The sequence below is a fragment of the Alligator mississippiensis genome, chromosome 8 (genome assembly GCF_030867095.1).
Source record: "Alligator mississippiensis isolate rAllMis1 chromosome 8, rAllMis1, whole genome shotgun sequence".
Taxonomy (NCBI): Eukaryota; Metazoa; Chordata; order Crocodylia; family Alligatoridae; genus Alligator; species Alligator mississippiensis.
Window position 1 is genome coordinate 17,382,300 of NC_081831.1, and position 14,951 is coordinate 17,397,250.

At 44.0% G+C, this 14,951-nt stretch overlaps 1 protein-coding gene across 17 annotated transcripts in view; it reads right to left on the minus strand.

The window, feature by feature from the left end:
* Positions 1 to 14,951, minus strand: part of B3GNTL1 (UDP-GlcNAc:betaGal beta-1,3-N-acetylglucosaminyltransferase like 1) — a 350,365-nt gene that overhangs the window by 86,431 nt on the left and 248,983 nt on the right. For 16 of the 17 annotated variants that reach the window (XR_002089783.2, XM_014595610.3, XM_059732186.1 and 13 more), the window contains one exon: positions 98 to 193. Coding sequence is in view for 16 of the 17 variants with exons in the window: in XM_014595610.3 (XP_014451096.1) it covers positions 98 to 193 (96 nt within the window). In the remaining variant the exon portion in view is untranslated. Of the gene's footprint in view, positions 1 to 97; positions 194 to 8,302; positions 8,411 to 14,951 lie in introns of those variants that run through there. The other variant, XM_059732187.1, reaches the window with a different exon arrangement.

Below are 14,951 nucleotides of genomic sequence, written 5' to 3' on the forward strand. Positions count from 1 at the left end.
CATTTGAAAGCATTACACTACTAATGTTCTACTAACGGAAACACTTTATTAAAATGGAGTCAAAAACAGATTATAAATTGTTGTCTGTAACACTCACCTTCCCACCCTCATCAAATTTGCCCACGTGGCAAAACCATTCTCGGGAGCAGAACCAGGTCGGCATGATCACAGTGGGCCCATGAGAGGTAAACACCTAAGAAAAAAGGTGACAAGAAATAGCCTTAATGACAAAGAAGGACGCTCCTAACCAGTACTATTCTGACAATGAAGCTCATTTTCATGTATTCATTTATGTCTTGGTCCTGCAAAGATTTATGCTTATACTTTAAGCATACAGCTGTCTTACTTGTGGCTCCTGCACTCCCACCTGGCCACTGTTCTTCCTATCACTCTGGCTGTGGTATCATCCAGGGTCTCTGGGCATTGCTTCTGGCTTCTCTTTCCTGTGCCTGCCCCAAGGGACAGGGCAGTACATGGGAGCCTGTGAGGCAGTACAATGGGGGAGTCCACACTTGGTGAGCTGGTGGCGGGGGAAGGCACAGTGGAGTAGTGGGGGTGGCGACTGCCCCTACATGAGGTGCAGCGGGGAAGGAGGCTGTCCACACTTGGTGGTGGTGGGGAAGAACAAAGCTCCATTTTACAGTGTATCCATGCATAAAATGGAAATCCTGTGGCAAATTCTAAGGCTTCAATATAGTACAAAATAACAAATCTAGATCTTCTATGATTTCTGTGGAAAAGGGAAAAAGTCAAACTCGGGGAAGGTAATAAAATGGTTTTCTGTTAAACATAACCAGAGCAATATGCATACACTATCAAGTTATAGAGATGTTGTGAAAAATGCTACAGAAGATGACACAAATGTGGCTATTAATTTTATATTTTTGAATTGGGACAGCTTCAGTGACTAGTAGCTATACAGCCAGGAACCATACATAATCACCTTTTGATATGTTAAACAATCCTGTTGTAATCCCAACTATGAAATAAACCAGACTATCCGGACTATGTAAAGTAAACTAATTCTTCTATTTTACAAGGCAAAATATGTGGCAAAGCAGGAGACTGAACATGTCCAAAAAAAGTCGGAACTTAAGAGAGCGGACAGTACCTATATCCAACTACTGGACAGAAAATTCCTCGTTCAAGCTGGTTTAAAATAACAAAAACATGTCAATGTTCAATCACTGGTGAAAATTGGCCTTATTATGAACCCCATTATAAATTGAGATTTTCAATGATGTCATGAACGCTTTCTTGAGTTTTTTACTTTTTTTTTTTCCCAAGGCCAAATCAGTTCCAAATTCAATTGGGCAAAACCCAATAGTCAACTTCCAAAATTCAACTGAGCAGAGTTCAATCTTCAAGCCAGTGTGGCTCTTCTACTGGGCAAGCACCCTCCCTCCCAGACTCATTGGTCTGGGGCTTCGGATAGTCCCTAAATCCAGGCAGGCATCCTACATGCAAGCCCCAGGCCCAGAGGCCTTGGGGTTCATATGCCTCCTCTCTCCCTTGATCTTAGCCAAAAGACTGTTGATATCACATGTGTGATCTCAATGGATAGGGAGTGTTAAGCTACATTCATCTGTATCAGCCTTGTATTTATATTCTTTGTGATACTTGATATCAAATGTATTTCTTATAAGTTATAATAGGGCCAGAATTGCATAATGAGTTTCACACCTGGGAGAGGCTCAAAGCCTAAACTGCTGAAGAGAGGTAATCACTGAAAATCAGCATCACATGGGTATGCCAAATAAACAGGCCCTTCCAGACAATGATGAATTCCCATTTTAAGAAAAGTGGCCCTGTGAGACTAACACCTGACTTTTCAAGCTATTCAAAGAAGATTATATCTCAGAGTGGGTAAACTAAGTGAGAGACAGTATCCTTGGGATATTATGTGAAAGGCTGCAAATAGTCTCCTGGTCATAATTATATCAGGAAAGACTTTTAATCTGGTAAACATGCACCTTTGCAGGGGCAGAAAATTATATGCATAGACTCCCCAAGAATTCAGTGGGTCATTGTTCTGACATTTCCTCTTGTTTGTTTGTTTTTATATCTCCATCTTCATCTCAACACATAGTTAATGATTTCTTAAGTTTGCTCTTGTTTCTATAATAAGTCTTATCTTTTATAATCCACTTATTGTCAGTGACCATTGTGATTTAAGAACACTTGACCACATAGATAGGACTCTTCCAAGGAAGGGGGCATCTATCTTTTCTAAGATCATGACTGGACTGAGCAAAGTGCGATTCTTTTAGCTGACAGGATCCCCTCTGTTAAAAGCTGGCAAGACCTAAGTGACAGAGGTAAAGATGAGGCATCACAGGTCAAGGAAGTGACCTTTGGAGCTCCTCACTCTGTTCTCAGCGGTCAAATAGCAGATGACAGAGTGGGGTTTGGAGCTGAAGGGCATCCCTGAAGGTGTGAGAACACCTCAGGAGTTTGCTTCAAAGGTGAACCTGACCATATCCAGGGTCAGGACACATCACAGGCCTCTTATAAGTTCATTTCATAGTATGCAATGTAGATTCAGTAATAATATTAATCATGGGTGACTGGTGCCTCCTGTGTCTGGGGGGGTACTGCAGAAACTGTTGCTGGTGTCGTCGGCGGGGCCAGGGCTGGCAAGCACCCACAGAAGCCACCGCTGGTATTGGGGACAGTCCGGGGGGGGGGGGGGGGGGACGGACACATGCCCCCCTGTGCCCCTACTACCAGTCGCCCTTGATATTAATCTATGATTAGATTAATACATTTAGTCTTCTCAGTCCTTAGTCAGGTGCCTCCTTTTTATTTTAATTTGAGTTGGGGTTTACTTAGCTCCTCTACAAGTCAACCCACTTCTCTTTGCATGGATCAGTATGGAAATAGAAGATCCAAGGATACAAAAAATTCTTTGCAACGTAATTCCATACTAGGTACTTATAAATGAGATTTTCAAAAGCATCTAAATGAATGAGGAATAAAGGAAAATCCCATGAAGGGGGCAATTTGCATCTATTTAACACGTATGTGTCTGTAGGGCTAGGAGCAGACATTGCATTTGTCCCTGGACAAGTTATGCCTGTATTTGTCCAGGACAGCTTAGTGGAACTGGCGCGTACACACATCACCCTTTTAATCAGGTTTAGTGAGTGGCTGAATGCACTGTCAATTTTCTACCACTGATACTATGATGCAATACCAGAATAACCATTCAGATGCACTTTGCAATGTCCTGGGATAAATTATTAGGACGTCTTAGCCCATCAGCCTTTTTAGGATTTAAACAAGACATGGACATCCGAACAACTGCACTCTGTCCAAGGATAAAATTATTTATCCCAAGACCATTTGATGCCTGTTTCTATCCAGAGGCTGGAAAAGTCACTTGCTCCCTCATGCCCTGATTTAACACAGAGTTTAGCATATAAGCCAATGGGAATAGTCAGGTATTTAAGTGCTCTAGTAAACACAGGCTCCTAAAAGTCTACACCAATACATCATACAACATGTATTTCACCAAACTATAAGGAAACACCTAAGGAGACTGATTAGAAGCAAAGCTGAAGCATTTTGGCAAGCTCATAAATTTATGTATTTAGCATAAGGCAATAGAGATTATTGCATCACAGAGCATGACAACATTGTTATCTCAGGCATGCACAATGTTAAATGTATATTTTAACCCAATTTACATATGCTGATTTACAGCTCTGTAAAAGCTAGCCTTTACAGAGGTATCTAACCAATGCATTATGATTATTTCAATATCTGCATTCTTCTTTAGAGGTGAAAACAATTTTTTCATGGTTAGGTTGGGTACAGAGTTAAAACCTATATGCTGGTAATTACAGGTGTGTATTCGTTTGGGCAACAACTGATCATGATAATACAGATTCTCATAGTGAGAACAATAGAAAAGGAGACCAAAGGACTTAAATAGTTATTATGCCAAAGGAAGTTGTCTGAACAGTCACAGCAGGGAAGCTGTACAGCTACTGATCCATAACTTTTACTTTTTGTTCTCAGGTCCATAAATGCCCTGGATTCTGCTACTCCATGTTTTATTGTAGACACTGTGGGCACATCCAGACGAACATGCACATGCCTGTTGTGGTGTCTCAAAGCAGTTTGAGATATCACAAGAGGCATTCTGGGAATGAAAAAACGTTCCCTACATTGCATATTTGCAGCGTGGACTCTAAATTTGATACCAGGAAATCCTGGTATAAAAAAATCCCAAAACCCGCTGAAAAAAAGTGGCACATGGTGCACTCCTGGAGCATGCCCTGAGGCAACCAGTGGCTGGGTCCTCCAAGAAGACACTGGTACCTGTCTAGAGTGTCTCTATGCCTGCCCCTTTCCCCTGCTGCTCCAGCATGCTGCCTCAGCGTGCTGGGGCAAATAGGAATGGGGCAAGGCTGCAGCAGTGTCTTGGACCCAGGCGCCATTCCCAGTAAGTAGGGACGTAGGGCTGGGGACGTGGGGCTGCTTGGGCGCAGTAAGTCACCCTCCTGCCTGTCCCCTGCTCAGTGCGCAGCCTCCCTGCATCAGCAGCGGCCATCAGGCACTCAGGGTCTACTGCTGATAGAGGCTCCCCGCAGTGCGGCACAATCTCAGCCACCTGAGACCCAGCACTGCCTGTAACACACGTTGTGGGCCCAGCCTGGCACAGCCTGGGGGTATGTGCCTTCATGCAGGACCTCTTGCTGTCACTCAGGGTCCCAGCACTGCATGCAGGGTCCATGTGTTGGGCTGGGTGAAGTCCTGACGGGGTGTGGGGCAGGAGCCAGCCTGGCTTGACACAGCCCCTTGCGTGTAGTGCCAGGACCCTGGCTGACAGCAACAGTGGCCTGATCCTGCCCAAAGGCACATGTCCCTAGGCCAGGCCTGCACCATGTGGTACAGGCAGTACTGGGGCTCAGCTGGCCAGGGTAGTGCTGCACCATGGGGGGCTCTGACACCACTGGACACTCAGCGCCCGATGGCCGTTGCTGCTGAAGCAGGGGGACTGTGCGGCATGCAGCAGGGGCTGGGCAGGTGGGAGCCTCACTCCCATGCAGTCCCCCCTACACCCACAACCACCCCCAGAATCCACCCACAAGCCCCACACCCCCAAACCACCCCCACAAACCCCTCACCCACACACTCAACCACAAACCCAACACCACCCCAAACCCTTGCACAAGCCTCATACCCCTCCACAACCCTCACCCCCACAAACCCCCCCACCCACACCCCTTCTCCCCAAACCCCATATCTCCTGCACAATTTGCCCCACACCAAAGTGCATGTTCAGGCAATTATGCCAAGGCAAAATCTCCTGCACAAATTTGTGCTGCTACAAATGAACATGCCTTGTGAATGTATGAGTGCTGAAGTGCCTAAGACTTTTCTCCCATATCAAGGAATGCAAGGTGCTGTATGCTCACTCCCACAGCAGATAACACCACGGCACACTGCTTCATTAACTTTTTTGATCAGCACTGCTCCCAGCACAAACTGTGCTTGGATGCTGACTTCTGTTTCTTATACATATTGAGATAGATAATCATCACAATTAGCTAATGCTATTATAAACTCACATTTATAATGCATGAATTAAAACATAAACTTTATAAACAAGAAAACACTAAGAATATGGTAATACAATATAAAAGAACAAAAATCTTAGCCAAGCCAAACCCAAAAATATTCCATCTGAGTACTCTTAAAAAGCTCAAAGCTGAATATCACCTTTACATCAAAACTAAGGACAGGCTGAAACACTTTGTTTCTCAAACCCCTAAAATCAGATTTTAAGCAGACATCTTTGGTGGAGCCCCATCAGCTGTGCTGTGATATGCTGTCCCCGGTTGCCACACTTTGCCAGATTTAGGGTGTGTCTGGGGAAACCAGTGTTGGGGAGTGGGGATACTGTGTGCATCTGCAAGCAGTGTGGGAGGATTTCCCCACACTTGTACAGGAGCTTGCAAGCACCCACGGATTCCCCTGCACAATGGGCCACATATCTACAAGAAGGAAACACCCTGGAGGGACAAGTCTGGGTATATGAGGAAAGTGAAGCAGGTGCTCTGAAGGCCTATAGGGCCCGATCCCAGACAGGAATTCCTAGGGTGTACTTGACTGAGCCTCTCAAGCCTGCAGAGGCCCTGCCCTGGGCCACCTGCAAAGCATGGGCAGCTTTGTGTTCCCTGTGTTCTTCTGCCATAAAGAAACAGATGAGGAATGCAATAAAGTGGCCCAATGTATTACTAACTTCTGTCATGGTTACAAATCTGAGCATTTGTGGTATGATAGAAGGTAAAGATTTCTGTTTGCTTTCACATTGTGCCGCCATAACATTTTTTATGGCGGCACAAAGTGACATCTGTTTCCACCCATAGCGTAAGAATTTCAAAGAAAAGAGTAGAGTGGATGCTTTCTTTATTACAACATGCTATTACCAGAATCAAATAATTTCTGATTGATGTATCTGCTTAAAAAAAATGTCAAAGCTAATAAACAAAACTCAATGAAACAAGTCACTCGCCTAAAACAGATAAGTCACTTTTCATCCTCAGTAGTTTGATCTATTCTGGCAGTTATTATTACTAGAAAAGGGTGGTTCTATGATGAAAAAAGACATCTAAAGTAAATATTTTAATGCAATCCTTAAAAATGTCTAAGGCCAAATATGAAAATATGAGAATGTTCCATATATTTGCCTCCTTCTGATAGGATCTTTATTGTGCTGATATATAGTACCATGGCAACTCATCATCAAACATTTACACATGGGTAATGCAATACTCCCATTCTTGGATATACATTTATTAATTAAGGAATGTTCAGAACCTTGCAAGATCAAAATCAGATTCTCTGTGCTACCCATCTGCCTTTGACAAAGCTAGCATCCACAAAAATCAATGGTTGAGGAGACAAAATAGACAAGTACAGGTGTTGGAAACCTATGGTCTGTGGGCCACAGCCAGTCCACAAAGGTCTGGCATGGGATATTAATGGCATGCCATGCCATGTCTGTCCTTACACTTGCTGCAGGGGGGTTGGGGATCAACATAGTCACAGATTTGCAGTGGGTGACTGGAGTTGGGTCACGAAGGGCAGCCCAAGCCAGCAAAAGGTTGTCGACTTCTGGACTAGTGGATAAGGCACTGGACTGGGACTGAGGGGACCCAATGATTTGCTGGGTGATCTCAAGCTACTCACTTTCCACTTCTGCTTCTATTTCCCCATCTGTAAAACTGGGATAAGCATACATCTTTGCAAAGCTGTTTGAAAGTTATATATGCAAAAAACATTCTGTATAAGAAGGAGGCATTAGTACATTAATTTAATAATATTGTATAAAGAGGAAAGGTTAGTGTGTCTATAAAGCAACTATTTTGGATCGGTTGTTTGGATACAACAATAAAATCAAAGTGTGGCAGTGCACAATTTCAAGTCTCTTCCTGTAGCAACTTCTTTATCTATGGGAGACTGCAATCTGCCTGATAGGACAATTGAGGCAAAGCTGGATACCTTACCTTTCCACTCTGTTTAAGTTCAGAATGTACTTTTTAATGGATAATTTTGAAAGCAATAATCCCATTTTCCTCTCTCAAATCTATGAACCAGTTCCACACACTAAAGTACCTTCCAAACTAAGAAGTACCCTAGAGTTAACTGCACATATCAAGGAAGCGCTGCAGAGCAGGGGAGACAGAATTCAGACCAGTGATAGGGGCACAGAGTACGACACCTGGCATCAGACTGAAGGGTTTCCTTCAAGAATAATTGAACCAAAGGATAGGAGAGAGAGAAGGGCACATCAGGTGGGAATCAAGGAGTAAGAGGAGGGATGAGATCAGGCTTTTAGTAGGCCAGGACGTTCCATCTGCAAACACTGGCCACAATAAGCACAGCTGGATGGAAAGAAAGCCACTTAAAGCCTACGTAAAACGTAATGGTTACATCAGTATTTCTCAAAGTTTTGAAGACTCAGGCTGCTTCAGCAAAATGGAAACTATTTTATAAATCCGTTTTGCACTCTAAAAGAATTCATGTGTCCTCTGCAGCCCACACTTTGGAAATGCAGAGCTATGGTTTGGTTCAGAAAGACACAGGTCTATGACTTGCTCTATATTTCTTCTGATCCATTTTGTCTATCCTCTGTCACTGTATTTGCAAAAACACTAAAGGGCTTGAGGAATGAGATCTAATGGAATCTGCAATAAAAACTAGCAAAAGATGTGGTCAAGGTTTTATTGCCAAAGGACTTTAAACTGCCATGGTTGTTACAAGAGACACATAAACAAGAAACACTCACCATAACCAGAAAGTTAGCACAAGAAATCCACAAGAACTGGGTTTGACCTTCTTGGAAACTTCCACTACTTTCCCTTCCTTCTGCATAGCAAGTTTCCTGCAGTCTCACAGAGGTTTCAGTCCACAGTCATCATTAGTTAATAAATCCTCTACACCTGGGTGAGATCTAGGTAGAGCGGTTAACCCTTATGTGCAGGAAAGCAAGTTGGGGCTCTGCAATCTTTTTTAAAAATTGTCTTGTTAGATTAATGCTCTTCCACTTATAAAGTTACTGGTATTAATAGTGCATTGGAGCCTCTCTGAATTACTTAAACATAAACAGGTTAAGAAAAACATATAGTAATTTGGCAAAAACAGTGACAGAGACTCATTGTGAATTAGGGCATAGTCCTGGCCTAAACATTATAACTTATCTTCTATACATGATTGTCCTAATTTGTTTGTCATCCAGGTGGTCTCAAAGGTACATACATATGTATTGCTCTGTTGTTCGCTGCTAAAATGAGTACCTGGATATCAATGGTGAAAATTCTGAACACCTACAGTAGCGTACGTTGCACATTATGCTTTTTGATTTCTAAAGAAACAAAAATTAGCGCAGTTGATCAAGACATCTTTGTACCACTGACAATTAAAGTGTGCATACATTTTCGAGTTACGTGGTATACACTTCCAAATGGAAAATGCCATTGTTGTGATCTACAGGCCACATCCTTGATGCCCCTGCTCTAAATCACTATAGAGAATGGTAGGCCAAAAGTGTGAGGGTTTGAATTGTCTAAGACCAGATGTAAAAAGCAGGTCACGCAATATTTGGATTGCCTCAGAACTGTCAACACCACCACACATGATGTATGCTTCAGGTGATGTCAGTGAGAAGAAACATAAGCTGACACCGTGAGTGGTGTTCATCTGTTTACAATGAACATCAGTCTATGGAGAGGATTATTTCCTGAACCAGTGGATCAAAATCAAAAAAGGAAGGTGCCAAAAGAATACATGCGACTGGCAAGATACTTTATCATCTACTGTATCCTGTAGAAGCCAGACAGGAAACAGTAATAGTTCATAAGGTCACGCAAACAAGATGTTTAACCCCCACCTCTGCTTATGGTGCAGTTTGTGTGAAAAATATATACAAGCTAAAATGATCTTCTCTGTTTCAGACAAGCCACATCCAATGTCAAAATTAAAACAATGACTGTACTAAAGGTAAGACTGATGACTAGCAAATTACTTTCTACAGCTCATTTAAAAACAAACAAAACGGGCAACTTATATGTTGTATGAAAGTACAAGAAAACTGCACATTTTTCAGGTCATCCCCTTTACAATACAGTACATAATGATTTCAGTGCTGAAGCTGGTCCAATACCTGCAAGCTGCTAAATGGATCCCAGAAACAGCAGTGTCTCCTCAGCTCACAATTAATGAGCCTTTCACTCCTGAAGAAGTCAGCAGTAGGTGTTGGTGTTCAACTTCCAGCATCAGGCCCTAAAGGCTTTCTCGAATGTACCGAGAGCTCCCAGCTTTCTCTGGCATCAGCATCTCTCAGGACCGGGCCTATCTATGCCCAACTGCTCTTGTTCTGTCAATTTTGCTGCTCTTACCTGTTACGTCTTATAATTTATCTACTTAATCTTCTTACACTGCCTCTTGATAATAACTTAATTTTCTGTTGTCTAGAAAAAAATTTCTCTAGAATAATTTTTTCGGGTGACAGAAGCCTGAGACTAAGGTTTAGCTACTCAAATTGTGCATTGAGATGCACCTGTATCCGGCAGCTGGGGTGTGGAGTATAGGCTTCGCAACTGGGGGCCGGACAAGATGACCTTGTGAGGTCCCTTCCAGCCCTACGCTCCTATGATTCTAGATATAAACCCAAGTCTCCAGAACTAAGAGCCTAGTGTATTTGCTGGTTGAAGCAGAGCATTAGCTCCTTAAAGCAGTAGAGAAGATAATTTAGCTGGTCTCAGAAGATTAAAAGCAGGCCCTGGAAGGTGTTTGAGCACTACCGGGCCTTTGTAATTCCCAGGTTGTAGGCCGCCTTGTCATGCTTGCAGCCAAACAGTGAGGGTGAAAGGGGTGCCTGGGAGTTTCCTGCCATTACAAGGGCTGATCAGCAGCCTGTGACCTTGAATCAGTCCATGACCCCCAGTCAGTCTCTGCTGCCACCACTCTGATGTACGGACAGGGCTACTTGTAAGACACCTTGGGGAAGAAAAGGTTAACCAGACAGTTTCTGCCCAGTTTCTGCCCTTCTGCTACAGCCCTGTCCCTGCTGTGGGCTGTGTGCTGTGGCAGGTGCTCCTTGGTCCCAGGCTACCCACATGCCCTTTAAAGTTCCCAGTGGGCGAGCAGCTGAGGACCAGGGAGTGCTCACCTGCTGGGAACTTTAAAAGGTGCACAAGTAGCTCAGGAGCGGGGAGTGCCTGCCTAGCAGTTCTCCTTGGTCCCAGGTGTTTGTGGTCATGGAGATCTGCAAAGATGATCAGGCTGGAAAGAGAAGAACTAAAGCTAAAAACAGACCATAGATTTCTCCTTGGACAAGCATTTAGGGTGCAGCCAGAAGTGCAGCTCCCACCTGTAACTCAGAACCTTTTCTGTAAAGTGCTCTGAGTTACAACATTACCCTGAACCAAACAGAAGTTCATGCTGGTTCCAAGGGGAGGGGAATCTTGCTGGGGGCTTGGAGCCTGCAGCCAGGTTCCCACAGCAATGACCAGGGGCTCTGCCAGTGCTCACTTTTTACAATGGGAGGGGGAAGGCAGCAGAGGGAGCTTGTTTTTGGGGCTCCCCAGCTAGTGCTGAAGGGTGGGTGAATTTGAGCCCCCCACCACAGGGGGGCTGAAAAACCCCAGAATTAACTCCCTCTGCTTCCTTGTCCCCTTCTTTCTGAAAACAACGACAGGCTGGGAGCTCCGAAGACACAAGTTACAGAAGGCTTTACATTTTCAAACATCTTTATCTGATACCTTGTGCAACGTGGAGTCAGATTTTCACCCAATCGGCCATTTTTGAAGCTGTCTGTAGCCGTGCACTTGTGTTTGTTCATGGCTATAGACTGCTTTCTGTGGCCAGATCGGGTGAAAATTGTCACTTCTTTGTGCACCTTTGTTCTGGGATCCTACAGAGTACAAGCCCATTGCCCCAGCCTAAGAACCCATGAAGTCCCTGTGAAGTACTGACATAACCCTTTTTTCCTGGCACAACTGGGGCTAATTCCAGTTGACTGCCATTCAAGCTGCATATACTGTCCCATGCCTGTTTTGATGGGAGTTAAAGCCTGGGACAATCAGCCCCAGATAAACTGGCTGTCTGTTTTTAGCCTAAGCCAGTGTTTCTCAACCCATGATATGTGTACCCCTAGAGGTACGTGAGACGGGGGCAGGGGGTATGCGAGTGTTGCATTTTGAGTTTGGGCCACCCTCCCGCCGGGCGGGTTGGAGGTGTCTTTGCCTGCTTGGGCCAGAAGTTCTGGCTGCTGCCCCTCCTGCTGCATCCAGTGTGCCGGGCATCAGTGTGCTGGGGGACAGGGAGGGGGCCCCATGCAAGCTGCTTTGCCCCAGGCCATCTGCGAGGAAAATGTGGGAGTTGGCTCGTGGTGGCAAAACTGGAAGTGCCATGGTGGGGACTTCCGGTTTTGCTTTTGCCACGTCGATTGGCAGGTGGTACGTAAGGTACCAAAGGCTGAGAAGCACTGTTTTAAGGGATAGCAACAAACTTCCCTTTTGGGCCTGCCTGCTCAGGGCAGCACCGTCCCCCATGGAATAGTGGAAAACATGGCTTGGCAAGCACTACTCCTTACATGGAACTGTGTTTCTCAGGTACAATCTGGTCCCATAACTCCAGTTCAATTTGACAGACTTAGTATAACAACATCTTGAGCAAAGTAAGACATTAAGGGCTTCCCATTAAAAAGGATGTCTGTTAGAATTTATAAAAGATCTTACTGAAATAAAAAGGAGGGCACTTTTTAGTATTCATTAATGCTGTATGTGGATCTCTAAAGAGTGGGGTGTTTCTATAATGAATGGCTATTTCACTCTATGGGCTTATCTGGATGGCAGGTACTACTCACTTAGGGAATGAAAGAAGAGGCCCTAATAGCTGTCTATACTCAGACACAGAAGGATCTGGGCTTGTGAGGAAAACTGAAATTGGTTCTGAGGTGTTCCTGTAACCTGGAAGGAAATACTTGTTTACTTAGCTTGTGGTGAAGCATGAGATTAAACAAGGCAATGTAAGTAGGCTATATGTTGTTTTAAACCCTCTTTTTTTCTCTAATGCTTTGTTCTACCTGCAAAAGGAAAAGATGCTATTTTAGGAAGGATTATGGTCAGTCCCTGATCACAAGATCCCAAAGAGAGGACACTCAGATCCCCAAATTTCAGCTGGAATTAGGGTTTGGTACATATTGGACAGTGCACCATAGCTCTGGGCCAAGAGTTGAAGAACTGAGAGAATACACTCAGAGACAGGCAAGGGCAAGAAGTCCAACCCCTGAAGTAAAATCTAGAGAAAAAAGGGGTATAGCTACCCCTGTAACCAAGACATTTATCAAGGACACGTTTCAACCTTATCTATGCAGGCTGCTTCCTTTTCCCTTCTTAAAGTAGATTCTTCTCCTTTAAATGAAGATGGATGATTGCACATGAGAACTACTCAGTCGGTAGTATTTATTTATGTTCACAGTCAAACCCTGGAGCTAAGTGAACTCTTTAATTGTGTGATCATGAGATGAACAGGTGATCATATACACAAAAGAATGCCAAAGTTTGAATTTTACTAGTCAAACTGGTAAAACCTCATTAAGAAATTAATCTGTAGGTGTGGATCTGGCTTTTTCAATGAGATAATGTATTTTTCATTTTCTGAGCTGCCTTAGGGAAGCTTAAATCATATTTTTAGCAGTATCCATGGCTTGAGTCCGTCACATCAAGTTGATTTTGAAAAGCTGGGGGAAGGATCTGCCAAATGACAGTATGTATCAGAGCATTCTCAACTAACTGGATAAACTGCCTTGTGTCTCTGAAAGAATTGTGTGGGTGTCTTTATTCAGTGGCACTGTGCAGCACGCATCGGTCTATTGAATAAAGTTTGAATTGCTATTCAAAAATGTTTATGGAACAAAGATCCTTCTGTTGCTACATACTGATGTCTCTTCTGCTTGCTTAGTTCTGTTGCTTTAACTTACTGCTGTTGAGAACTAGATAGCACCATGTTGTTTTTTTCTGCTGAATTCTCAGACTGCCACTCCTCTGCTTTTCTCTATGAACAGCTTTTCTTGGTAGCCTCTAAAATTAGATTTTGAATAGCAAACCAGTAAAGTTGTGAAGGCTTCTAATATATTAAGAACATTCCAATGCTGTAGCCTCAGCCTGATGTTGAGACTGCAGTCTTTGTCTTAGCACAGGGAAGACAAACATAGGGTCCCCGGGCCAGAACTGGCCAAAAGAGACACATCATTTGTCCCCCAGTGCTGGCTCCACACGGAGCTAATCCAGGACCCCACCACGTGCTGAATCCAGTACCCATGATGCCCACTCCAAGATGTGAGCTTCATGTGGCACATGCTTGAGCTGGTCCGGAGTGGGCGCCATGTGCTGCACAGATCCCAGAGAGGGCACCATGTGTGGTATAGTCTTGAATTGGCTAAACGGGTGCTGGACTTGGGGAGGTCTCCATGGGTTCCCCACATGCCAGATCCCATGTCTGCTCTGGCTATTCCAGGACTGTGCAGCATGCGGCACCTGCTCCAGCCAGCCTGGGGCCTGTACTTCATGCAGCATCCACCTTGGACCACACCATTTATCTGGCCTATGAACTGGCCCTGGGTCATTCATTTGGCCCCACGGCATGTTATTTTTAAGTTTTCGCAGATGAATCTTCATGTAAGCTTTGCTAAAAGCAGAATGGTGAGGCTAAAATTCTAACTCTTACTAAGTGCTTGAAATGTGAATCTGTAGCCTAGAAAAAAATTGTGTTGTTATCCAGTTTCAGCCTCAGCCCTAACTGCTACTGCAGCCAGTGTGATGTGGGGAGCAGCAGCTGGGTGGAGACACAGAGGCTGCTAATATACCCCTTGCAGGATGCACGCGGCCCACAGGCCCCCAGCTGAACAGCCCTATGTCAAATGATAATTCTTCTTTGGCCAACTTGTTCCTTTTTCAATAAAACAAATGTTAATATCCAAAACTGTGAGAGCTATAAGCAGCTTTACAGCTGGTGGCCTATTCTCCCTCACACAGTCACGTTATTACTGCCATCTAAATAATCTCTTTGCAGGATCGGTGTAAAAAGCATTAAGTAAGCCCAGACTTGAGCCTATTCATGAGTGCAATTACATGACAGCACATCACTTCATCTTCATCACTGATATATGGAGTATAAAGGACATAAACTCTTAAATGAAAAGACAGGGTCCCTAGTTCAAGTTGGTTCCAATCCCAGTTAGATACTACTTCCACCAGCACAAAGGACCATGTAAAGAAACTGAATTTATTTGGTTTTATACTAGGTCCTCTTTTGCAAGCAGACAGAGTAACATTAGCTAATCTTACTAGTAAATATAGTGACATAAGAAGCTGCTTTTTACTTTTATTTTAGTCTCCTTTGCCATTTAAACACTTAATGTTTAAAAAGTGGCC